Genomic DNA, 25088 nt, shown 5'->3' on the forward strand with positions numbered 1-25088 from the left:
AGGGCCATAAAATCATCAATTTCATAAATTGAAAAATTCATAAAATATAGCGAATATTTTTTAAAAAGATGAAGCAATTTTTTTCATGCAGTGGAACTAATTTGGTGTCGTTTAGGCCAAAGAAAACATTGGAAAAAAATATTTGCGTTACTATTTTATGAATTTTTTAATTTTTGAAATAGATGATTTTTATGGCACCTCTGATTTGAGCTTTTGGGGGCGAATAAAAAATAGATTGAAGGTCAGAAAAAGGTCAAAATAAGACAAGTGAATAAATTTAAACTTTTTTTGATGTTTGAAATTGAAAATTGAATTTTTTCGAATTTTGATTTTTTTATGAGGAGTTAATTTCATCGAGTGAAAGGGTTTTTTCAACTTTTTCAACAGATACGTAAAAATAGGGGTCAAATGGGTCAACTTCGCCATTCAAAACCGTTTTTTATGTTTTAAAACAAAAAATCGTTTTTTTCGCAATCTTTCAATTTTTTTAAAATCGACTTTGTGAAATAATGCCAACCCAATTTTTTAAGAAGTTATTCAGCATGAAAAGTTGTCCGTAATATATTTTTTTCAGAATTTTTGAGAGTCGGAACGATATGAAAACTACGTTTTGAAACTTTTTGAGCTAATTTTTTGTAGATACGAAAAAAAGTGGCAACACTGATTTTTATACCACCAAAAAGCCTTTCAAAACCCCTAACTATGGGAAAAAGTTCCATTTTGGTAGGTATCACAGTTATCGAGTAATCCACTGCTGAAATGGATGATATATATGTAATATGTATTTTAGGTTCACCGAAAACTTTGACACCCCCTGGCTGCCTTTAAAAATGGGCTACAGAGCTGCGATTTGCGACATTGGTCATCCCTTCGGAAGGTCTTTCTACAGGCAAAATTTCAAAAAAAAATCGCCGAACCCACTTACCACTTCTTGGTCCAATTGACGTGGAATGGCCCTCAAGAAAAAAAATGACATTTTCGAACAAAAAATTGGGACGTTCTGAAATTAAAAATTATAATTTTTAAAAATCAATTTATCATTTTACTGAAAGTAGCACTTCGTGAGCGAAAATTTACCGTTTTTTAAAATTGTATCAAAAATTGTTAAAATGGGCCACTTACCACTTTTAATCAAAAATGGTCAAAATTTATCATTTTCTTCAAAATTGTCAAAATATTGACGATTTTTATTGAAAATTAACCATTTTTTAATCAGAAGTTGTCAAAATAAACCATTTTTATCAAAAATTGTCAAAATTGACCATTTTCTGAAATCAAAAATTGAGTTACTTTTGGCCTTCAGTCTCCTTACAAAGGAACCTCTAGAGGTGTCCAACTTCGATTCTAAAGGGACTACGACGCGACTTATGGAAATAGCATGGTCCGAAATCTCCATAACTAAAATTTCAGCTACCAAAACAAAGTTGGTTTTTCGATTTTTGGTGAATTTTTGAAAATATAAATTTGACTAGGCAAATCAAAGACAGTGAATGCATTTAACGAAAAAAACAATAACAATACCTAAAAATATTTACTAGACAAAACGATGGAAGTAATATCAACCCCTAAATCCGAATTTCACATTTTCGAGTCATTCTGAAGCTTCCGGTGCGATTTTCAATGCATAAATAAACTTAGCTCAAAATCAGAATCTAAAATTTTCTGTTCGCAAACATTTTTAAAAATTTGAACGAATCGCTGTTTCTAGACCAAAATGATCGCTCTGAATCCGAATTTTACTGTTCCTTGTCATTCTGAAACCATTTCAAAATTCTGGAGAAATCGAAAATCGTGCTGAAGGCTCCAGGATAGTTCGAAAGTATAATTTTCATAATTTTTTACTGAATAATTAACTATTTAGTTATTCATCGTTTTGGAAAGAATCGCCTGAATTAGTCGAATTTGAATTTCAAAAATTCGCCAAAAATCGGCTTGGGCTGCTGAAATTTTAGTTATGGGGGGGGGGGGGAAGGAGTTCAGTCGCAGTCTATTTTAAATCGGACGCGAAACCTCCAGAGTTTTCCTTGTCAGAATGGGCTCTGAGAGGAACCGAAAATTTAAATTGAAATAGAAGTTATTTTGAAAAAATGTCTGCCCCAGAGGCATGCCTTTAAAGGAAACTAAGACGGAGCATTTTCGAAAAAGTGTTGGTTTTCTTGCTCTCGAACCAATCCTACCTCTTTTGAGAAAAATTGTCCATTTTCAAAAGATAATATTTGAGATAGCCTACTGTGTTGACCTCTGCTATTACCATCGCAATCCAAAACCACTTTAAAGGTTCTGCGTAGCGGCTGAAAATTTGCAATTCGCTTGAAAATATTTTCTCTTCGAATTAGAAGTTTTTTTTTTTTTTTTTTTTTTTTTGGGTGTTTGTAATTACTTGATTATTACACCCGTCGTATGAGATTTAAATCGAGTTGGTAAGGTCAAGTTTTTTAATTAGGTCTAAGAATTTTTTAATTTCGGAAGGGTCGTCTGGTATGAATAGGGATCTTTCATCTATTTGTAGGGACAGTCTGTGCTGATGTAAGGAGGGACATTGAAATAGTAAGTGTTGGACAGATATAAGTTCTGAGAGGCAGAATTGACATGTGGGTTTTGGGGCCTTTTCATATAGGTGATTATGTGTGATTTTTGTGTGGCCAATTCTCAGTCTGGTTATAATGATTTCTTCAAGTCTGTTTAAGTGGGAGAGGTTTTTCCAAGGATGGACTAATTTTTTATGTTGAAAGAGCTTGTTTGTGGTTTGGAGGGACCAAAAGTTTTGCCATTTCTTAAGTGTGGTTTGGGTGAAGATAGATTTGAGGTCGTCAGCTGTGATAAATATAAGGGGAGAAAGGATGGTGGCAGATTTTGCATTAATATCTACAATTTCATTTCCTAAGATTCCAACGTGGCTGGGTACATACATAAACTGTATGAAGAAGTTTGAATTTTGTAAGTCAAATAGAGTTTTATGAATATTTTGAATTAGAAGGTGATCGGAAAAAAGATTTTGGATAGCAGTTAGTGAGCTGAGGGAATCACTTTGAATTAAGAAGGACTTATTTTCTGTTTCATAAGTGAGTATGTCACAGAGACAGTGGAAAATAGCTGTGAGTTCGGCAGTGTAGATTGAAGAACAGTTATGGATTTTAAAATTTGAAATTCTATCATTTATAGAGTATGCATATCCTGTGTGAAGTGTTGGTATTTTTGATCCATCTGTAAAGCAAAGATTGAATTTTTTGTATTCTGATAAAAGTTCGAGATAGTTCTGTTTTATTACTAATGGAGAGTGGCTATTTTTTGGGTAGTTAATAAGCTGTAGGTTGACTTGAGGAGGTTTTAGAAGCCAAGGGGGGTATAATATTGGTTTTTGGATGAGAGTTTTGGGATTGATTTGAAGATCATTCAACATTGTGATGAAATTAGAAATGGGTCCTTCTATATGATCAAAATGTTGGGGGTTGGGTGGGTTAATTGAGTTTTGGAGTGGATGGAAAGGGTTGGTGGATGCATTTGAGATGAATTTGTTTGTTATGAGAGTTCTTCTGAAATCTGGGGGTAATTCTGCTGCTTCACAATATAGGCTATCTATTGGAGAGGAATAGAGGGCTCCTAAACAGCTGACACTGAGGAAATAATTATTTCGGAACGCAGTGGTGACAATTTTTTGGCAATTGTTGCCAATTTTAAAGTACTTACCGAAAATATTTCATAAAATTTTGGTCATTTTTTTCGATTTTTTGAGATTGACAATGATGACTAAAAAGTTGGCACTTCTGTGTTCCAAAATATTTCATCAGTCTCAGAAACGATATTACAGTTGGGTACCTCTACCTACTTACTTATTTTTAGTCTCAAGTCTTCATGCAGTAAAATCAAATAAAACCCTCAAACAAAAAAAAAACAATAACAACAATTTATTAAAAGCAATAAATAAATAAATTAGAAAAATAAATATCAGATTAAATAAATACCTAATACATATAAATACAACAACATACATAAAAATGATCGAGTAAAATTAAGATTAGGTAGATTTTCAAAAAGAGAGAAAAAAGTGTATTTTTTCGAGCAATAATTGCTATACCTAAGCCAGAAAAAGATCGTAGCTCCTGAGAAGGTGGACTTTGGCAATTGTTTGTCTTCATTTATGAAAAATTTGGGTCTGATGAAATGACAAATATGTCCAATTATAACTCCACTGTGGTCTGTGGTACATCAAAAGAGGAACATTTTTCATTTTAGGTTTTCATTTTGTCAACCATTCCTTTAAAATCAAATTTACAATAAAAAATGTTCCACTTTTACGTATTTAGATTTTGTAATTTTTCATTCGGTCTAAAGAGTTACAATCGGACGAATTTGTCATTTTTATTACAATAAAAAATGGCCCTTCATTGTGAGATGAAGGGGAGAGGGGAGTGAGGGTGAAGGTTGGTGCTTTCCTCATTCTATTTACTACATTATAATAAGTTCCTAGTATTCCAGTAAACGCCAATTTCGTGTCGTTTTACTCAGATATGTATAAAACGTTTCTTTCTCGATCCTGTAAGTTTTTGAAGATGGACGGGAAGAGGAAAGGATTAGGGGGGGGGGGTCGAATCCTGCTGTCGATGCCAATTTAAGAATTTTTAAAAACTCGAAAAATGTAGTTTTTTCTCTCTTTTTTTTTAGTTCAACATCAGGTTAGTAGTATCTATTTCTACAATGGGTAATTACACTTGACATAAAGAGAAGAATCAGGTAGCCGGTACACACGGAATGTGATGGACTGATGGTTCTGTATCTACTATTGGGTGATTCGAGCATTCGTCGGAATTGTATTTCCATCATCGATCTATCGAAACTGAACGATCGCCCTTCGAAAAACATAATACAACCAACGCCTGGTATTTTCGCGGTATTAGCACCGACGAATGCCATTTCTTCGAATGGTCGACGAATTATAGATATTTTTTGATCTATTCGTTCGAACGTACTAAAAGCATACCTACCGGTACTACGTTTTATAGGATGGGAAAAATAGACTTCTTTTATTGAATTCTTTCGATTTTTATCCAATTATTTGACACGATTAGTAATATATATACGCGCGCGAGACGATTTGTAAGAGTGGTCGCGTTTTTCTCTCATATATATTCTTATTATAAAGTCCATCAATTTTTCACGATGTGCGTGCGCGTACAGCTATGTGTATGGTATAAATGAACAAAAAAAATATATGGCATCGTGTAAGGTCGTCGTATAGACACGTGAAGAAGAAAATAATCTAGAATGTGATCTGCAGAAGACGACGACGACGATGAGGCGAATTTCAGAGCTAAATTAGAGACTTAGAGAGGTTGTCGAAGAGTTTCTCGTGTGATCTGGCTCATCTCATCGATGAGCACATGGAATGTTGCCGAGCTCAAAATCGAGAGACAGATGGAATTTTTTTCCCCGTATAAAATCAATTTCCAAACGGCACAGAGGTTGACAAGGTTTACATATCGGTTATTCGCGAGAGAAGAGCCACACAGAGAAGGAGGCATAGGAAATTAATCATCCGTAGCAGCGTATTGCAACTGCGAGTGTCGTCGTCGGTCGTTGGTAATGCTTCGTTAGCGATGATTAATTAATTTGACCGCACAGCAGAAGCAGAAGGTAGCTGTGCATCTACTGTGTACCTAGTCCGGCAAAACCAGACCGAGACGAGCCGAAATTACGATATTATGGATATTATATTACTCGTATTTTGGTAGCTGATGGCTGGGTACCTGGACCTGCTCGCTTCTAATGTATTATTTTAACGTTCGACGATGAGGAGATACAACTACGACGAAAAATTGACTAGAATGACGTCGTCGTTGTCGTGTTATAAATTGCGTAGGTGGTGAGAAAGAGGGAAGAGGTAGAATAGGTATACAGGAGCGTTTGAGTTGACGTTTTTATTTACCTTATAGTCGCGATATTATTATTTTTTTTTCTATCGAAAAATTAATGTATCGAGATGTTCAACGTGTCCGCGCCCAGAATACAGACGCGATAATTACCATAAAGACGAAGAGTATTACTTATTATTAATAATTGACAGTGTTTCTAGGAAGTTGCACCTTGACCAATTTATACCTCCATCTCTTCGCTCTCCAACTCGCCGTTGCCACGATATGACAGATCGGTCGCGGAAAAATTTTTCATCTCGAGGAATGATTGTATAGTAGTATGTTGGTCTAGGTGGATGGGTATAGGTATTGGTGAGTGTAGCTGAGGGAGCTGGATACTGTATCGCGGGCTATCACTTATCAGGCGGAGCGTTTGTTATATATAGGTCGAACGTGAGCTTTATACGCTAATTGATGGACGTCGTCTCGAACGGGAAGCTGTATTTCGGAACGTGAAGAAATGCTGGATATTTTATCCCATTCCATATTTCGACCATACGGCAGAGGCCCCGAAGCGGCGGCCGAATGAGGGTCTTGCAATTCGGCGGTGTAAGCGTGAGAGTATACTGGCTTGGCTACGATTTCGTAGGTGGTGGTGCTCTTCTGATGAGCCGAATGGCCGCTGGTTTTGTAAGCGGTGAAACAACTGATGACTATGGAGAGTAAAGCGGCGGCTAGAGCTTTGGTGGCCATCGCCATCAGCGAGCTGAGACCCATCCACAGTAGGGTTCCTCCGGTCAGTACTGCTGCGGTCATCAGAGTCGAGCCCCATTTGCTGGTTTTCTTGTCGGCTGTAACGGTAAGAATTTTATTAGTGTCGGAGGAATTGAGATGGGGGAGCAGGTACCTTAGGTGATTAAGATGAGCTTTGGTGATTTAACAGTGTCGTTGGTTGGGGATAAGAATGAAATGACGAAAAATTCAGCACAAGGATTCGAGGGGGGACGACGAAAATTGGTAAGGAAGATTATTTTTAGTGTGAAAACCACCCAGGCAAATTTTGAAGCATCTAGCCCTACGGGAGGCTGAATAAGCAGAGGTCCTCAAATTAGGACTTAGAGGACTTATCCAAAAAATGAGCAAACGTTCGAACTCAGCATCCTCAACAACTTTCAAAAAGATGGCCCACTCATCATTTTTTTTTTTCAATTTTCATCCATGTTTAAGGCACTGGTGAGGATTCAAAGGGGCCTGATTCGAAAAATAACTTAAATATACTTATGTATTTGAATTTTAAACCCAACACTTTCAATTATATAGTAACAATTGGGACATTTTTGTAATTTTTAAAACATGGAAAAATTGCCGTAAAAACTAAAAATAAATTGATTATAAAAGAATTGCAAGGAGGAGGAGGGGATGAAATTTGACCAAAGAAAATTTGTTTGGCGTTTGGGCAGGCAAAGCAAAAATCGATTGTTTCTAGACATGTTGGCAAAAAAGCACAAATTTCTTTGTAATTTTCTGTGAAAATCTGCTTTTTGCCAAACTTGCTCATTCACAAGTTTCTGCGTGTTTTTTTTGTCTTTGCCCAATGCCCAAGTCAATAAAAATGTCAATTTTTGCCACAATTGTCGAAAAGTGTCAATTTTTACCATAATTGTCAAAAGGTGTCAACATTTGCTACAATTGTCAGAAAGTGTCAATTTTTGCCAATTGTCAAAAGGTGTCAATATTTGCAAAAATTGTCAAAAAGTGTCAATTTTTTGCCATAATCGTCAAAAGGTGTCAATTCTTGCTACAATTGTCAAAAAGTGTCAATTTTTGCCATAATCGTCATCTTGAGCTCAAAAATGGGCACATTGACAATTTTGACAAAGTTGAGAATTTTTTGTCAATTTTGGTAAATACAGCAGAAAAGTTAGTTTTACAAGAATTTAGGCAAAAATTGTTTCTTTTCGATAATTGTGCAAAAAATGGGTACTTCTTGACTAATAACCATTTCGCCAAAAATTGATGTTTTTTGGAATGTTTTTCAAAAATGAGACTTTTTGACAATTTTTTTAAAAATTGACGCCTTGACTTAAAAGTAGGGCTTAAGCACTACCTGAACATTTTGACGTAAAAACATAACCATTTTTCGTTAACTCTTCATAAATTTACTCTCTCTGACAACTTTGACAAAGAACGGAAATTTTTTGAAAATTTTGGAAAAAAACAGTGTTCTGTTGAGTTGGTAAAAGTAAGTAGGTAAGCAATTTTGGCCAAAACAAGGCTCCTTGACAATTTTACCAAAAAGTGTCAATTTTTGATGAATGTGGCAGAAATTGACACTTTTTGACAATTATGGCAAAAATTGACACATTCTGACAATTATGGCAAAAATTGACACATTCTGACAATTATGGCGAAATTGACACGTTTTGACAATTGTGGCAAAAATTGACATGGTTTGACAATTATGGAAAAAATGGACACTTTTTGAGGATTGTGACCAGAATAGACACCTTTTAATAATTAACGCAAAAATGTACACTTTTTGACAATTGTAGCAAAAATTGACATCTTTTGACAATGGTGGCAAAAAATTGACAGTTTTTGACGATTGTGGCAAAACTGACACCATTTGACAATTGTGACAAAAACTGTGACCCTTTTGACAATTGTGGCAAAAATTGACACTTTTTGCCAATTGTGGCAAGAATTGACACATTTTAATGATTAAGGCAAAAATAGACACTATTTGACAATTGCTGCAAAAATTGGCACTTTTTGACAATTTTTGACAATTGTGGCAAAAATTGACACTTTTTGGCAATTGTGGCAAGAATTGACACATTTTAATGATTAAGGCAAAAATAGACACGTTTTGACAATTGCTGCAAAAATTGGCACTTTTTGACAATTTTTGGCAATTGTGGCAAAAATTGACACTTTTTGACTTGGGCAAACCCAAAAAAACACTCAGAAACTAATGAATGAGCAAGTTTGGCGAAAAGCAGGTCTTCTGTTCAGCAATTTGGGAACAAAAAGAGGACTTTTTAAGCAGATGCGTTGAAAATAAATCCTTTTTGGGATCTTCAAAAAATTATAGGCGTGCCCTCCAAAAAAGAAGTGACCAAAAGCCTGGTAACAATAAAATTTGTGAACCTTTGTACTTTTCTTCCTCTTCCTAGGGGTCTTAACATCTAATTTTGAAGAATAAAGACGTGTTGAGAATAAAGCGAAAAAAAGTTGGCAATAATTTTTCCAATTTAAAAAAAAATAGTTTCATAGCTTCGCATTCATCATGAAATTTCAACTTCCTATCTAATAAAAGTTCATCTTTGAGATTTTTTAATGAAAGTTCAACTAAATTCAACTTTGAGCTTTCCAGCTTTTGATGATTAAGTTTTGATCTCAAATTTATTCCATTAAAGTTTTTTAAACAGATTTGATCCTCGTATTGCGCTTGCCCACCCCCTTCCCCTAGAAAGATTAAAATGAGGTATTTTATTAGACCATCGAGAAGAACTTACAAAATTCTTTGAACAAAATCGGATGACCTGAATTAATTTTTGGTTTGGACGGAATGAGCCTCGAATAATTCGGAGTAAATACTTATTTCAGCTTTACAACCTCAAAAATCCTCGAAATCGCATTCAATTGGGCAGCTGGAATTTTGCAGATAGTTTTTTCAATCTCATTTTTATTTCTTCCCGGTTTAGACAACAATTTAGTTTTCCTTGGGTGAAAAAAATGGAGCTTGGAGCTATATTTCATTTTGCAAAATCAGCCGAATGTATACTTGTAATTTAAAATCTAAATGAACCAGACCAATTTCAATTGATTTGTAATGGATTTTAGATTAAAGGGGATGGGAGGGGGGAGGGTTCAGCAGTAATGGAAAGGAAGCTTTAAATTGCGAATTAAGTATCTAGTATCATTCTACTTACATACATAATACATAGTTTTCAAGGTAATTTTGGGGTTTGTGAATTTCTTTGAATGAGTTTTTGCTAACATCAAAAATTGATCGATTGTGAATTTTATCTTTCAAAAAATTATCGCGAAACGAATTAAACTTAAAATTAAAAAATAAAATGAGTAAAAAGGGTTTTTTGAAATTTTTTTAGAATTGAAAATTTTGTTTGTTTGTTAATTTTGAAAAGTCTCTGCTTTGATTGAAATAAAATTTTGTGCAGTTTGGTAAAAGTACAAAGATTTTGAAAAATGGTTACCTATTGGCTATTTGAAGGAAAAATTGAGATGGAAGTTTCTCAGTTAAATCCAAAAATTGAAAAATTACTTTTGAAAAAAATCGTAAATTCAAATCGATGTGTTTTCCATATTTTCTTACATTATATTTTGAAGAAAATTGAGTAAAATCCTCAATTTCCAAAATAATTGATCACTCAAATTTAATTTTTCCCCCTGAATAGGTAAGTATCACAATCTGATTGTTTAGTTCAGTTCAACTCATGAAAATGCTTGGAATTTATCGGCTGAACTTTTCGTAGGTGTCTGTTGAAGGGCTTCAAGACATTAATTGTTTGTCAAGTTACTTTTTTTTGTTCCTAATATTTGGAGAAGTTTCAACTCTCGAAGCTTGTCTATCTTTTGCCTCGAAAAACGGGCAAAAAATGGAGAAAAACAAGCATTTGAAATGGATATCGAACAGACTGACGTATCTTGAGGTGTACCTATTGGTCTATATGGTATGTGTATTGTATGGTATTCGTCGCTGTACTACTTTAATTAAACTTATATCGAAGAAAATGTTACCTCTACCGTCAACAGAACGGATGAAATTATCCAGCATACTGCTTCCAAACGATTTGCCCTTCTTTTGATCTTTGTCGAGTAATTGAACGTTGATCGATAGCGATTTGGCGTAGTTGGTTACCCGTTTCAATAACAGCTCGTCCAATTGATCGCCAACGTTGTCGGCCGAAAATACCATCTTCATGTCGGATGTTTTCTGCGATGCGAAAACGTCCGGATTCGAGGTGACCTTGATGCCGGGCAAGATGCTGAATTCGGTGTTTTTGCCGAGATTATCGATTGATGAGATCAGGTCCACTTTCAGGCAGTTCATGTTGTAGCTTCGCGAACATCTTTTTTTCGTGAGCTGAAACATTTGCAATTGTATTAAAAGTTGGGTTTTTAGATGGGGGCGAAGGTGATGACGATGAGTTGTGAACGAATTTTCAACAGATTTTTGAAAAGAGTCAAAAATACATCAAATCTTTCTTCCCCTCCATATTCAACTTGACCAAAGGATCAGTGTGGTGGTGTGATTTTTTGGGTACCCCTATCCTCGAAAAAACGAAATCAAAATCAAAACCAACCGTTATAATAACGTTTAATTTTCGTTTTTCTGCTGGCAAATAAATTGAAATTAATTTTCCAATTTTAGCTTATTTTTCAGACATTTTTAATTACTGTATTTTTTATGCAGAAATTTCATCGTATAAAACACGGAAAAGAATAACGAACTCCATATAAACCTCTTTACGAAGGGTGTAATAATCTAGTAATTAAAACCTCCCCCCCCCAAAAAAAAATTGAATTCAGCTGTTGAAATGGAAAAACTTGTTCAAATTATTAAATAAAATCCTACAGTAACTTACTGCATTTCTTCCTACAAAACTGAAAATTCAAATTATACACCAGGGGTCTATAATGAAATGAAATTCCCAAGGCAGTCTTCGATTTCGTTGCATATGATGATGGATAATTAATTGCATAGTTATTCACCAAAAGTTCGAAAATTTTCACTGATTTTTTGGTACTGTACGATTGAAAACGGAAAACGAAACGATACCGAAAAACAGAGGATTAATTCACAAAAGTTGATAACTTTTTCTGAAATATTATTTCCAAAATGGTACGTTCCTATTTTTTCAAAAACGAAGAAGTGTTTATTTTTTAAATGTAATAAAACTAAAGTTTTTTTTTCAACTGCTGATTTTTTATTTTTTTTCTTCGTTGGAAACTTCTTGATTCTTAACTTTGAGAAATTTTCAATTGTTAATTCTTTTTTTTTTAATCATTTCAATAAGCATTTAAATCATTTTTCTTCAAAAATCCCTGAATAATGAATTTGATCAGAAAGTGGCTTGCATCTCTGAAAATGTTTCCACGTAATTTCACTTTATTTCAACTTTCAAAAATGCAAAGTTTTACCGGACCTTTTACAATAATTACTTACTACAGGAAAAAAACATTCCTTTAGGTTCAAATTGGATCAAATTTAAGTTAATTTGGATCAGAATATTACATTGAATTCGATCAGATTGGATCCTGATTAAATCAGCTTATTGATATTGATTTTGCGATTTTTAACGAATTTTTGAAATTTTAAAATTGACCAATTTTGGTAGTAGAAATGATAGAAAGTCTTGAAATTGAGCCTTTTTTTTGTCACATCTATTTTGGAGAGTGAACCTAATTCTCGAAAATTGTAAGTCCATAATTTTTTGTACCCATTCCCCACCCCAAACATTTAAAAAGAATTGATTTTCGACTTAATGTTAAAAAGACCTCTTTTTGTTTTGCTTTTTGTTTTTTGTTGTTTTTTTTTTGTCAAATTCGGCCAAGTCAATAAGTGTTAATGGAAAAGTTGTCAAAACCATGTCAATTTTTAGGGGAAAAAGTCAAAATGGTCAATCTTTGGCAAATAGTCAAGAAGTGTCAATTTTTGAAACAATTGCCAAGAGATGCCTATTTTTGGTAAAAGTGTCAATTGTTGCAACAATTGTCAATAGGTGTCAATTTTTTGCTACAATTGTCAAAAAAATGTCATTTTTTGCCATAATTGCCAAAAAATATCAATTTTTGCATACTTGTCAAACAGCATCAACCCAATTGACAAAAATTTGGATAAAAATGCTAGATAATAGCTAGCTAATCACGCTACAATTGCGCTAGCGCACTAGCGTGATTTTGGGACTCTCTGCTAGCTTTTTTTCGCCAGTGTTTCACGCTAGAAAATCACTAGCAAAAAGCTAGCGTGTTCGTTAAAAGAAAGCGAGCCTCAGCTAGGAAAAAGCTAGCAGAAAGCTAGCGTTTTGTGCAGTTTTCGGATTTTTTTGAGTGATAAAAACGCTAGCAGAACATGTTGCTTCTTTCTCAGCTCGCTATACGCTAGCATTCCACTAAATAAAATAATTATCACCCATTAAAGTCAAAATTTTATTTTCAAAAATTAAAAGAGTGGGGTTAGGTACCCTCAATTTTGAGTATTTCTTCACGTCTGAATTCTCCTCATCACAACGAATTTTTTAAGACCTAATTTTCCTACGAAAATTTTCCTACCTAATTAACGGGGATTCGAACCTGCAACCCTATGTTCCTAACTACCTACGCTTAACGACATGGCCACGACTGAAGTATTTGATTCAGGCCCTCCAAGTATTGATTGGTGTACCTATCCTGTATCACTGTACAAGTTTGTAATGTGGCATTTATTGGATTGCAGTGTGTGAATCAGTGTTTCTCATTGCCAATTTTTTTAAGAAGAATGTTCATTATCAATCATTTATCTATCAATTGAATTTTCAGTTAGGTAGGTAGACCTACCTATTTACCGTCAGGTGGGGTGAAATAGGACGATTTTCGAGGTTTTTTTCAATTTATTCCAAAACTAATTAAGTTATCAAGCTAATTTTTTTTCCCACGGAATTCTACGTCCTTTGGCTATAAGTAGACCCCCTCCAAAAAATTCTCGCCCCCTCCCCCCCATTTTCCAAAAACCGCTCAAAGTAGGCAAGGTCGGACCCCAAAAAATGGGGTGAGAATGGACACTCCTACATTTTTTGAATTCATTAAATATTTTCGAAAGGTAAAAGCTTTGAATTATTATACTCGTATAGAGCAATGTGTTAGCTACAATTTCTTTTTTAAATTATCAAAATTGGTCCATAAATATGGCTTCTGTGATTTTTTTTCTGTCTGAAAACAGATCGTAAATTTTTTCAAAAATGTTACTTGTGGTAATTTTTTTATTTTGCTTTTTCAGAATGATTAGGCGTATAAAAGGAATAAATGGTCAAGGCCGTTGTAAGATTTTGACCTTTTTTTACTTTTTACACTCAAACCATTCTGAAACAGCAAAATAACAAAATTACTGCAGGTATCTAATATTTTTTTGACAAAATGTACGATATTTTCAGACAGAAAAAAAATCGCAGAAGCCATATTTATGGACCAATTTTGATCATTTAAAAAAGAAATTGTAGCTAACACATGGCTCTATACGTGTACAATAATTTAAAGCACTCAACTTTCAAAGAAATTAAATGAACTCGAAAAATCGGGAGGTGTTCCTTCAAAAACGAAATTTATCAGTTTTACGGTTTATTTTTTCCTGGTTTTGTTTATTTATGAAACGTGCACTATCATACACAGAAAAATTCGTCTGACACTCCACTATCCGAAGAAAAAAAAATTAGTATCCTATCTTTGTTATTACGTGAGCTGTGACGACAAACAGCCGAAAAAACGAGAAGTGTCTATTCTCACCCCAGTGTCCTATTTCACCCCACCTGACGGTACTTAAAACCTCAATAAAAAAATTGAAAAATATCCATCATAGTCCAGGAAAGTTGGACAAAAAAAAGGGTCATTCGGAAAAGTGAGGTAGAAAGCTGAATTTTGGTATACCGGTCTATTTTTATGTGCTGAACACGAATCCGATGAGTCCCCGCTCGGCCCTGGTGAGCGTTCTCCCCTATTGTGGATCTAAGCCCCCCAAAACCCGTTTTTTGCGATCTTCTCCCCCGCATTGCATTTTAGCGAAAAATATGTAGCGAGATAAAAGAATCTACGTCAAATTTCCGATCTAGTGATATATCAACTTTCCTTCTACCCCCAAGGGGGACGGAGCTGGAACCATTCATGAGAGGGGTTGTCTAAAAAACACAAAAAAAACATCGGCGCATAGGAGGGGTGAAACGGCCCCCGAGAGCGTTCGGGTTGATACTAGCATGGAAGGTGGGTATCATCGAGAAGCTACCGCGTGAAAAATTTTGGATCCACACCACCTCCCCTTTTTGGGGAACCCCCCTTTTTTGAAATTTCAATAACACTTTTCTCAGCTCCACTTCAACTGATTTTGAAAATTTTTCTGGAAGTTATGTATATCTTTGGTAGGTATCTCCACAAAAATTTTCAACCCCCTCCCCTCATACTTACCACTCAAAATGGCGTTTTTTTCAATTTTTTATGCCTATTAACAATCAAGATTGCGAGGTACAATTTTGGAAACACGTTTTTTGGATGTATTTTTGGCCCCCAAACATCATATACTATATTAGAAATTTTTGCTTGGGTGCGCCGTGGTGAAAACTTGGAATAATGTATCGTAGGGGGTGGGGGTGAAATGGGAATTTTGAGGAAAATAATTATCAATGAGTAGGGTATCGTTTTCATATGATTCAATACCGCTGAGCACGAATATGACCTCAGATTTTCTGCTACACTCACCTACCCCTCTCCAGAGCCCCTCAGCCCCCCTCAATTTTCACAATTTTTAAAATAAAGTTGTATTGATGGCATTGGTTCCATTGCTATGGGAAAATTACATAAGTGCATTGTTATTGCACATAAAATTTCTCGTAGAATGAGCTACAGCACCTGACTCCCCCCGAGGGGGTGGACCTTTGATTTTTTTCTACACATGAAAACGTAACAAATCTATATGTGTATTGCACTGTATAGGTATACAGAGCATATGTGGCATAATAATATTCATGATAACTGTAACTTGAGTACGTATGAGTATGTATTTTATAATTCAATGACTACCTACATAAAAAATCACGAGAAAAAAATATGGTAACGAAAATAAATACTGATAAAAAAAAAGTAAAGAATGTTATGAGGGGGAGCCATGTGCTGTAGCTCATTCTGCGAGAAATTTCATGTACAATAACAATGAACTTATGTAATTTTCCCATAGCAATGAAACCAACATCATCAAAATAACTTAATTTTGAAAATCGTGAAAATTGAGGGGGGCTGAGGTGCTCTGGAGAGGGGAAGGTGAGTGTAGCAGAAAATCTCTAGTCATATTCGTGCTCAGCGGTATCGAATCGTATGAAAACGACACCAATGTCATCAAAATAACTTTATTTCAAAAATTGTGAAAATTGAGGGGGGCTGAGAGGGTCTGGAGAGGGGTAGGTGAGTGTAGCAGAAAATCTGAGGTCATATTCGTGCTCAGCGGTATTGAATCATATGAAAACGATACCCTACTCATTGATAATCATTTTTCTCAAAATTCCCATCCCCCCCCCCACAATCCCCCTACGATACATTATTCCATGTTTTCACCACGGTGCACCAAAGCAAAAATTTCTAATATAGTATATGATGTTTAAGGGCCAAAAATACATCCAAAAAACGTGTTCCCAAAATTGTACCTCGCAATCTTGATTGTTAATAGGCATAAAAAAATGAAAAAAACGCCATTTTGAATTACTCTGCAATACCCTGTGAAAACAAAGACTATAACCGTAATCATGTGATTGTGACGTCATGCGTCATGAGTAGGAAAGCTAGCAAAAATTCACTCGCAGATTGCTAGAATTACACGAGCAAATCTGAGCATTTTCAAACTAGCTCAAGTGCGCGAGATGATCGCTTGCTTTTCGCGAGCATAAAACGAGCAAATCTAACCATTTTTAAAGTAGCTGAAATGCGCTAGATGATCGCTAGCTTTTTGCGAGCATCTAAAACGCTAGCTTACAATCGCTAGTAAACTGCTTGATTTGCGTGAGGAAGGAAATGTTGCTAGCTGGAAATCGCGAGAAATTCGCCAGATAAACGCGAGTCAGCGAGGTAAACGCGAGGTTCCGCTAGCAAAACGCTTACGATTTTGTCAATTGGGAATTTTAGCCACAGTTGTCAAAAAGTGTCAACTTTTGCCACAATCGTCAAAAAGTGTTAATTTTTGCCACAATTGTCAAAATGTGTTAATTTTTTGCCATTGTTGTCAAAATGTGTCAATTTTTGCCATAATTGTCCAAAAGTGTCAATTTTTGCCACAAATGTCAAAAAGTGTTAATTTTTGCCACAATTGTCAAAATGTGTCAATTTTCTGCCATTGTTGTCAAAAGGTATCAACTTTTGCCACAATTGTCAAAAAGTGTTAATTTTTGCCACAATTGTCAAAATGTGTCAATTTTCTGCCATTGTTGTCAAAATGTGTCAATTTTTACTACAATTGAAGAGTGATATTCCAAAACTCGCTTTGTCCATTTTTATCAAAGTTGGGTTTTCAGTGGTACCTGGTAGATGAAGTATTAACTCACATTCCTACATCATCAACCTACCAAAATGAGGTGTTAAACTCACCTAAATAGCCAATTCACTAAAAATTAAAAAAAAATAATGTTCCAAAACGCGCTTTGTCCATTTTTATTGAAATTTTTTTCAGCAGTATTTAGTGGATGAAATGTATACCTACACTCCTACATCATAAATCCACCCAAAGAAAGTGCTAAACTCGCCTAAAAAGCTAATTTACCCGTTTAAAGGGAAACTGTTTTTCCTCTCTCCTGAAAAGTTGTGAAAATGGACAAAGCGAGTTTTGGAATATCACTCTTCAATTGTCAAAAAGTACAATTTTTGCCATAATTGTCCAAAAGTGTCAATTTTTGCCACAATTGTCAAAAAATGTCCATTTTTTGTAAAAACGTCAAAAAAAGGCTAATTTTTGGCCAAAATTGTCAAAAAGAGTCTAATTTTGGCTTCTTAACGAAAAACCTGCTAAACTGAATGTTTTTTTGTCAAAATTCTCAGGCAGTAGTTTTTTGATAAGATAGTTAAAATGGTCGTAATTTTTGCAAAAATGTCTTAAGATTTTGCCAAGATGTCCAAAAAGCATTAATTTTTGCATTGCGTGCTGGAAAAGTCCTCATTTTGTTTCAAAGTTTGCAAAAAAAAGTCCTGATTTTTGGAAAATGTCTCAAAAGTTTTTTTGATCAAATTTCATTCCCCCCAAATTCTTTCATTTTTTTCAGTTTTTTTTTTGGTAATTTTTCTATATTTCTGAAATTTCTTTTAGGGATACTGTGCCCCCAAAGTGCCCTCATAGAAAAGCCCGGCCTTCAACTATTATATCAACTCCCTCGAACCAAATTTCAGCATTTTCGGTCATTCTGGAAGCTCCAGAGCGACTTTTAGTTTCTCCAGTAGGCATGGATATTGGCAGCGAAACATGTTATGGCATCCGATCCAAACAAATCGAAATGAACTATATTTTATTACAGATGAGATGACCTATCATTTTGATCTAACAGGGTCAGTATTTTTTTTTTCTTCAAAATTTGAATGAATTTGAATCAAATTTGACTTAATTTTTTATCCACGTAATAATTTATAGCTTTAATGTATTATGGAGAGATGATTTGTTATTTTTTGGAAGAAATTTAATGCTTAATTTTATAAATTTTATTATTGTTTTTTCATCTTTAAAATAAAAACAATTATGATCAAATTTTTTAAGCAGACTTCACCCATTTTTGTATTTTTTGGGTCGACTATTTTTTTCTGAGTGAAGTTCTAAAGAATTGTTCAAAATATGAAAAATCTGTTCCCTTTGCTCTCTTTTTTGTTTAGTTTATTTATTCGTTTTTTCATTAATAACTATGTATGATTCAAACAGTTTCATCATTTTTTTAAATTGATTTTTTCATCAGCATTGATAATTTATGCATCTATTTTCTTGTTATTTTTGATTTGTTTTTCAAAATTGATTTTTCGAGACAAATTTTCTCATCTACTTAGGTCTGATCTGTTGAGGTCTAAAATTTTATAAAGATGAATACACTTTTATAAAACGAATTTTCGAGCCTTGTATTATTTCATCATTCGAATGGTGGAACCTCATCCTACAGAGTTGAATTAAACTGAACTGTAGATTAAGTTGCCTACCAGCTCGATGAAGGAATTCGCATCATCGATCAAAGCGAAGCAGAGTATTTTGTTAGAGATTTGAGAACGAGATTTTTAGCATTTCGAATGAGATATCATGTTCCGAAATAGTCTTCTGTTTGCTTAAATTTTTTCACACTTTCAGGGATAACTTACGTTCCCTTCTCAAATCCAGCATCTGATCAATTCAACATTCAACTCACCTTCTTGAAATCCGGTAAGTTTGTAGGCGTTGCGGAGGTAGTCAATCCCAGGAAATCGTCATCGTTAACGGTAGTAGTGTGTTTATCTTCAGACACATTGTTGGCATTTGTTGTAAAGGTCGATTCGTCGCAAAACACCGCCGCGGTCAACACGGCCACACAAATAATCGTATATTTCAACGCGAACATGATTAAAAAAATGAGATAAAATAACAAAAAAAAACAACAAAAATCAATAAAAATAAAACCAAACCAAACAACAGCAAAAGCTCACAAATAAATCACTAGCACACACAACACTGCTGGAAAACAATCATTATTTAATTAACAGCAAAAAGGAAAAAAAAATCACGATGACTACCGCGTTAGGAATATTTCTTTTCCGCCTTTGCGTCCATTTATGTGCAAAAAACACTCGTTTTTGATGCTGCGGTTGTTAAAGGAACGACTCCTTATGTTGATATTGGAGCGGCTATGACAGAAGACTAAGCGATCAAAGTGTACTTTATTTGCATAAATACCAGGTGATAATGAATAAACAAGAATTAATCGATTTTTCCGAAGAAATTTGACAAAGGTTTCCCTAATGCGGATAACAAAAGAAAATCTATATACGGGAAAGATACTCGTAGATAACGTCGCCGTGTCTTTATTAAACAGCAGGGTATACGATTTAAACAAAAACACTTGCTTTTTTTTTCTTTTTTTGTACACGCCAAATACGTGACCTAAGATTCGTATAATACATTTAGGAATTTAATTCTGCGACGAATTTAGCTCTATACTACGGCGAAGATGAGCGAATTTTATAGGCTCTTCTCTTCGCAGGTGAAACGCATATATACGAGTACATACAGAGTGAAGGTTTCTTTTTCTTTTTCTTTCAACGGTAGGTAAGAGGTGAGTAATTGTGATGTGCGTGAATGTAGGTAGAAGGGGGGTTTGTTTCGATGATGCAAAATGATCTGACGATGTCGATTGACTGTGTTTTTTTTTCGTTTTGGGCGATGACGTCAATCATGATTAGCAGTATGTCGTGTGCCTTTAGATATGTGTAATCTAAATGTGCATGTACTCGTATTTGCGTTTGTAATGTTGTATGTAATTGTCTGTTATAATGAATGATGATTACCTGTAGCAAGTCGATTGTTTTAATTTTCGAGCATTTGCGTGGGCAAAATCATGCTTGAAGGGGTTCAAAATATGATTTCTAAAGCACTTAATTGCGAGAAGATGAATGTGCTCTAATTCGGATCTGGTGAATGATTATTTTTATCATCAACTGAAGTGGATTTGTGATTTTTTCGGAAAATTGAATTTCCAAACCGTTTCAATTTTTTTCCAGTTGAATACTTAGAAAATTAGGCACTTTCTGGAAATTGAATTAACGTGGAAGCATTTCTATTTCAAATTTCAATCCACTCCCCCCTGTCACAATTTGTGATTAATTTATAAAAATAAAAATAATAGGGATGATGAAAGAATCACGTGTTATTTTATCATCTTACAACTACCGTAAACTGGGGTAACATTGAAGGGTGCGGTTTTTCATCGCGTTATGCTCCATGGCGGTGGAACTATGAAGTATGGAACAATTTTAACACTGGGAATGGATAGAGTACACTTTGGTAGTTATTTTTCCTATTTTATCATTTTCAACTTACTTACTAGTGGTTCCAACACCAATGAAAAAGCAAGCGAAAAAAAGTCGTAGCAGTCTGCCGCTACGTAAGAGCCAAATTTTTGTGCCAGAAACATTGAGGGCTCTTGAACTACTCGCACCCTCGCTTCGCTCCCGTGCTTCGCCTGCATGTGGTGGGACGTTGTCCCCCCTAAACCCCCCTTGGGCTTCGCCCAACTCTCTCCTTCCGCTGTTTCCTTCTTATATTCGCGGGGGATGTCCCTCCTGCACCCCCTCGGGCTTCACCCAACTCTCTTTTTTCTCCTTCGAAAAATGTAGTAACAAACCGGTCTTGACCCTGATTTAGGTAAAATGGGGTTGGAAGGCTGAAACCGGCAAAAGGCACTTCGGGTACATCCTCCCAATGTACTGTGAAAATTTGGACGCCCCCCCTAAGTCAATTTGGAGGGCCTGTAAGCTTGGCTAAACGTCAAAAAACACATTTGACCCTGGAAAGGGGTCAAATAGGGTTGGAAGGTTGAAACCTGCAAAAGACACTTTGGGTACATCCTCCCAATGTACCGTGAAAATTTGGACCCTCTAGGTCAATTTGGAAGGGCTGTAGGCTTGGCTAAATGTCAAAATTTTCAAAAAACACGTAAAATTGATGAAAAAATCCACCTTTTTGATTCTGGAGAGGGGTCAAATGGGGATGGAAGGTTGAAACCTGCAAAAGGCACTTCTGGTACATCCTCCCAATGTACTGTGAAAATTTTAACCCTCTAGGTCAATTTGGAGGGGCTGTAGCTGTGGCTAAACGTCAAAAAACATGCAAAAATCCGCTTTTTTGGCCCTGGAGAGGGGTCAAGTGGGGTAGGAAGGTTGAAACCTGCAGAAGGCACTTCCGGTACATTCTCCCAATGCACTGTGAAAATTTGGACCCTCTAGGTCAATTTGGAGGGACTGTAGGCTTGGCTAAACGTCAAAATTGTCAAAAAACCCGTATAATTGATAAAAAACTCCACTTTTTTGACCCTGGAGAGGGGTCTAATGAGGTTGGAAGGTTGAAACCTGCAAAAGGCACTTCGGGTACATCCTCCCAATGTACTGTGAAAATTTGGACCCTCTAGGTCAATTTGGAGGGGCTGTAGGCTTGGCTAAACGTCAAAAAACACGCAAAAATCCACTTTTTTGACCCTGGAGAGGGGTCAAATGGGGTTGGAAGGTTGAAACCTGCACAAAGCACTCAAGGGGCACCCTCTCATTGTATGCTGAAAATTTGGACTCCTATGGTCAATTTTAGGGGTGAGAGTGGGGATGACCTAGGAAACTGAAATTTGGATATGTTGATCACAATAAGAGTACTGACCAATGGTATAATTTTGGACTCTTTTCATCTTTTTGGGGTCATATTATGCCCCTCCAAAAAGATGACCTTTCTGTAAAAATGGGGTTGGAAGGTTTAAACATGCAAAAGGCACTTCGGGTACATCCTCCCATTGTACTGTGAAAATTTGGACCCTCTATGTCAATTTGGGGGGCTGTAGGTTTGGCTAAATGTTGAAATTTTCAAAAAAACACGTTAAGTTCATGAAAAAATCCACTTTTTTGACCCTGGAGAGGGGTCAAATGGGGTTGGAAGGTTGAAACCTGCAAAAGGCACTTCGGGTACATCCTCCCAATGTACTGTGAAAATTTGGAACCTCTAGGTCAATTTGGAGGGGCTGTAGGCTTGGCTAAACGTCAAAAAACACGCAAAAATCCACTTTTTTGACCCTGGAGAGGGGTCAAATGGGGTTGGAAGGTTGAAACCTGCAAAAAGCACTCAAAGGGCACCCTCTCATTGTATGCTGAAAATTTGGACTCCTAAGGTCAATTTTAGGGGTGAGGGGGTCAAAAATAGGGGTAAAATGTGGTTTTTCTCACTTAAAATGGGGTGGGGATGACCTAGGAAGCTGAAATTTGGATATGTTGATCACAATGGAGGTATTGCCCTATGGTATGATTTTGGACCTTTTTCGTTCATTTGGGGCCATATTATGCCCCTCCAAAAAAATTACCTTTCTGTAATTTTGAACTTTGACCCTCCCCACTGCAGGGGTCAGTTCTAGGTCTTAAAAGAACCCTATTCCCTAAGTTTGAGTTGATTTGATCAATTAGAGTAGATTCCAGGTCATAAATTGTAAAAATCAAGGTCGTGCTGAAACTTATAAATAAATATAAATATTCTAGGGGGTAAACTCGTAACTTTTTTCTAGATTAACCAGCAAACTCATAACGTTTTGACAAACTCGTAACCTTTTAAGGACGTGACTTTTCGATGAGGTGCCATATGAATCTACAAGGTGTGGGGAGTCTACTGGCAAAGTTTGAGCAGGGACGTGAGATTGCCGTTTATACACTTTCTCTTTTGACTCAATTTTCAAATGAGTACATAGCCTAATTAATAGGTATGAGGATATGAGGAAAAGGTGTTTATTGCCAAGAATCATTTTTTACGTTTTTTACGTTCTTTTTGGTGATTTTGGTGGTTGAAGATGTCCTCTTTCACATGGCGTGGTCAAAAATCGTCTAAAATAAATTTTTGACTGCTCAATTTTAATTTAGAATTGATTATACAGGTCCGAATTTTCGTGTTTTTCAGTCTAAACAGTGATTTTATGGGAAAAGTATGCATCCTAGGAAAAAAATGCAATGAAGGAAATTGTAGAGAATAAAATTTTCTTTCTGCTCAGAGCTGGTTATTTTTCTGTGGGATGCTTTGTTAAAAAGCTATTTGCGAAAAACGGAGACGTATGGGACTTTTAAAAATAAGCTTTTCTGAAAAATTGATGTTTCGGCAATGAGATACCTCTCCAAGATCACCCAAAAATCGAGTTAACAAATATAACGCGGCCTAACATCGAGTACTATCAGGCCTATGGGGTGACGCGTCGAGCGCATGCACAGCAATGAAGTTATAGATGGGTCTTGAGATTGCTGTTTATACAAAACGTTACGAGTTTGCCTGTATGCGGCTATACATATATATCTATATATCTACAGGCTTGCTACAGCTTATACAGGCCCGTTTCTGGAAGTGACATCGACTATCCGAGACCCGACGCGACGTTCCGAAGCCCGTTAGCGGGTCTCGGAATGTTTTCCTATTAAAAACTATATTTTCGTGATGTACACACTTCAGGGATGCTATAGACAAATTTTTGTCTGGGACTCACAAAGTAGGTATCATACCTGCAGTATATACAGCTTACCCTACTTCACCCCACACAGAAACTTCATACTCGCGTCATTCCTGTATAAATCACTCCTTTGAGATCGCACCAACGGCTCTAGACCAGGCTTGATAGCCGCCAGCAAGGCGCATGCGCGAACGAATTTACCAGGCACTCTAGACGCGGGCCTCGGATCGTCAGTACGATGTACCGGGTCTCGGATAGTAAGCAAGTTCCATATAGATATATATATAAAAACTGACACACCGGGAATCGTCTAGTTTGAGCTCAAAACGTCGAGAACTATCAAAATTTTTGACCCCTGACCTTTTTATCCAAAGTTGGGCCTACCGCAATAGCCATCATTTTTTACAAAAATTTGGCTAAAAAGGTGGCGTTTTGATTAATTTTAATTAACGTGAAAAGCTTGGTGTCTGGAATTTTGAATTTTCAAATAATGAGTCAAGTGACATTATAGATGTGTTGGTACACCTCCCGACTATACATTAGCGCATTTGTTCATGTGCCAAAGTTCTTCCCTGAGGAGTAAAAAAATGATATTCAAACTTGGGTAACTTTGTTTGCTATAAAAAAATCATGAAATTTCAGTAAAATTGGCCAAAAATGCATGAAAATGCTTGAAAACTTGTTAAAAACGATGTAAAAACTTGAAAAACAGCTCTAAATTCATTGAAAAATCATGAAATTTGGTCAAATTGGCCAAAATGCATGAAAAACGTCTGAAAACTAGAAAAATTTCAAATTATCATTTTGGAGCACTCTTTCATAAATTCAATTGTGAATATGGATCATTTTGTAAGTGCTTGACGCATATAAAGTGACCAAGAAGTGAATATTCATGTTTTTGATAATTTTTGACCTTGTGTGAAGCACATTTCAAGGGGCCTTCAAAGTTACCCCAAACGCTCAGTAACTTTGAAGGGCACTTCTTTTGGCTCTTGCGCTTGACAGGAAAAAGGTAGGCAACTTCCGTAACCGCCAAAACGTAGTGCTGGGCGGCTATTCCCGAAATATTTTTGCCTCCACAATCGACGTAATCGAACGCAATGAACGTAAAAGATTGCGTCGTTTGCGTCGCCAGAAACCAACCGTGTTGAGTGTAATGTGCGTTATTTTAATATTTGAGTAGCAATTATGTTTATAAAAGCCTAATCAACAATTAAAATTTCTTTTTTTTCAAGATAACGCCAATAATTTGCAACGCTCATTACGTCGATTGCGGAGATTGCGGAGGCAAAAATATTTCGGGAATAGCCGC

The 25088-nt window shown here is 35.7% G+C and overlaps 1 protein-coding gene and 1 long non-coding RNA gene across 3 annotated transcripts in view; one reads left to right on the forward strand and one right to left on the reverse strand.

Moving 5' to 3' along the window:
- The window catches only part of LOC135841868 (uncharacterized), a 312604-nt gene that overhangs the window by 14888 nt on the left and 272628 nt on the right, over positions 1-25088 (forward strand). The window lies entirely within an intron of this gene.
- LOC135840900 (uncharacterized) lies at positions 3891-19509 on the reverse strand. 2 transcript variants are annotated; one of them, XM_065357650.1, is made up of 3 exons: positions 18974-19509; positions 10620-10959; positions 3891-6700 (listed from the first exon to the last, which is right to left on the reverse strand). In XM_065357650.1, the coding sequence occupies exons 1-3, from the start codon at positions 19160-19162 to the stop codon at positions 6270-6272; spliced, it is 960 nt and encodes a 319-aa protein (XP_065213722.1). In that variant the 5' UTR covers positions 19163-19509; the 3' UTR covers positions 3891-6269. The 2 variants fall into 2 exon arrangements, with proteins under 2 accessions (XP_065213722.1, XP_065213721.1); XM_065357649.1 differs by having other exon boundaries at positions 10614-10959; positions 18974-19508.

This window comes from Planococcus citri, chromosome 3, assembly GCF_950023065.1.
Source record: "Planococcus citri chromosome 3, ihPlaCitr1.1, whole genome shotgun sequence".
Lineage (NCBI taxonomy): Eukaryota > Metazoa > Arthropoda > Insecta > Hemiptera > Pseudococcidae > Planococcus > Planococcus citri.

Excerpts from the sequence above, each read along its gene's own strand:
- LOC135840900 (XM_065357649.1), bottom strand. The coding sequence starts at position 19,162 with ATGTTCGCGTTGAAATATACGATTATTTGTGTGGCCGTGTTGACCGCG. Across the intron at positions 10,960-18,973 it reads ACTTACCGGATTTCAAGAAG|CTCACGAAAAAAAGATGTTC; the intron begins GTGAGTTGAATG and ends CAAATGTTTCAG. Across the intron at positions 6,701-10,613 it reads CCGTTCTGTTGACGGTAGAG|CCGACAAGAAAACCAGCAAA; the intron begins GTAACATTTTCT and ends TTACCGTTACAG.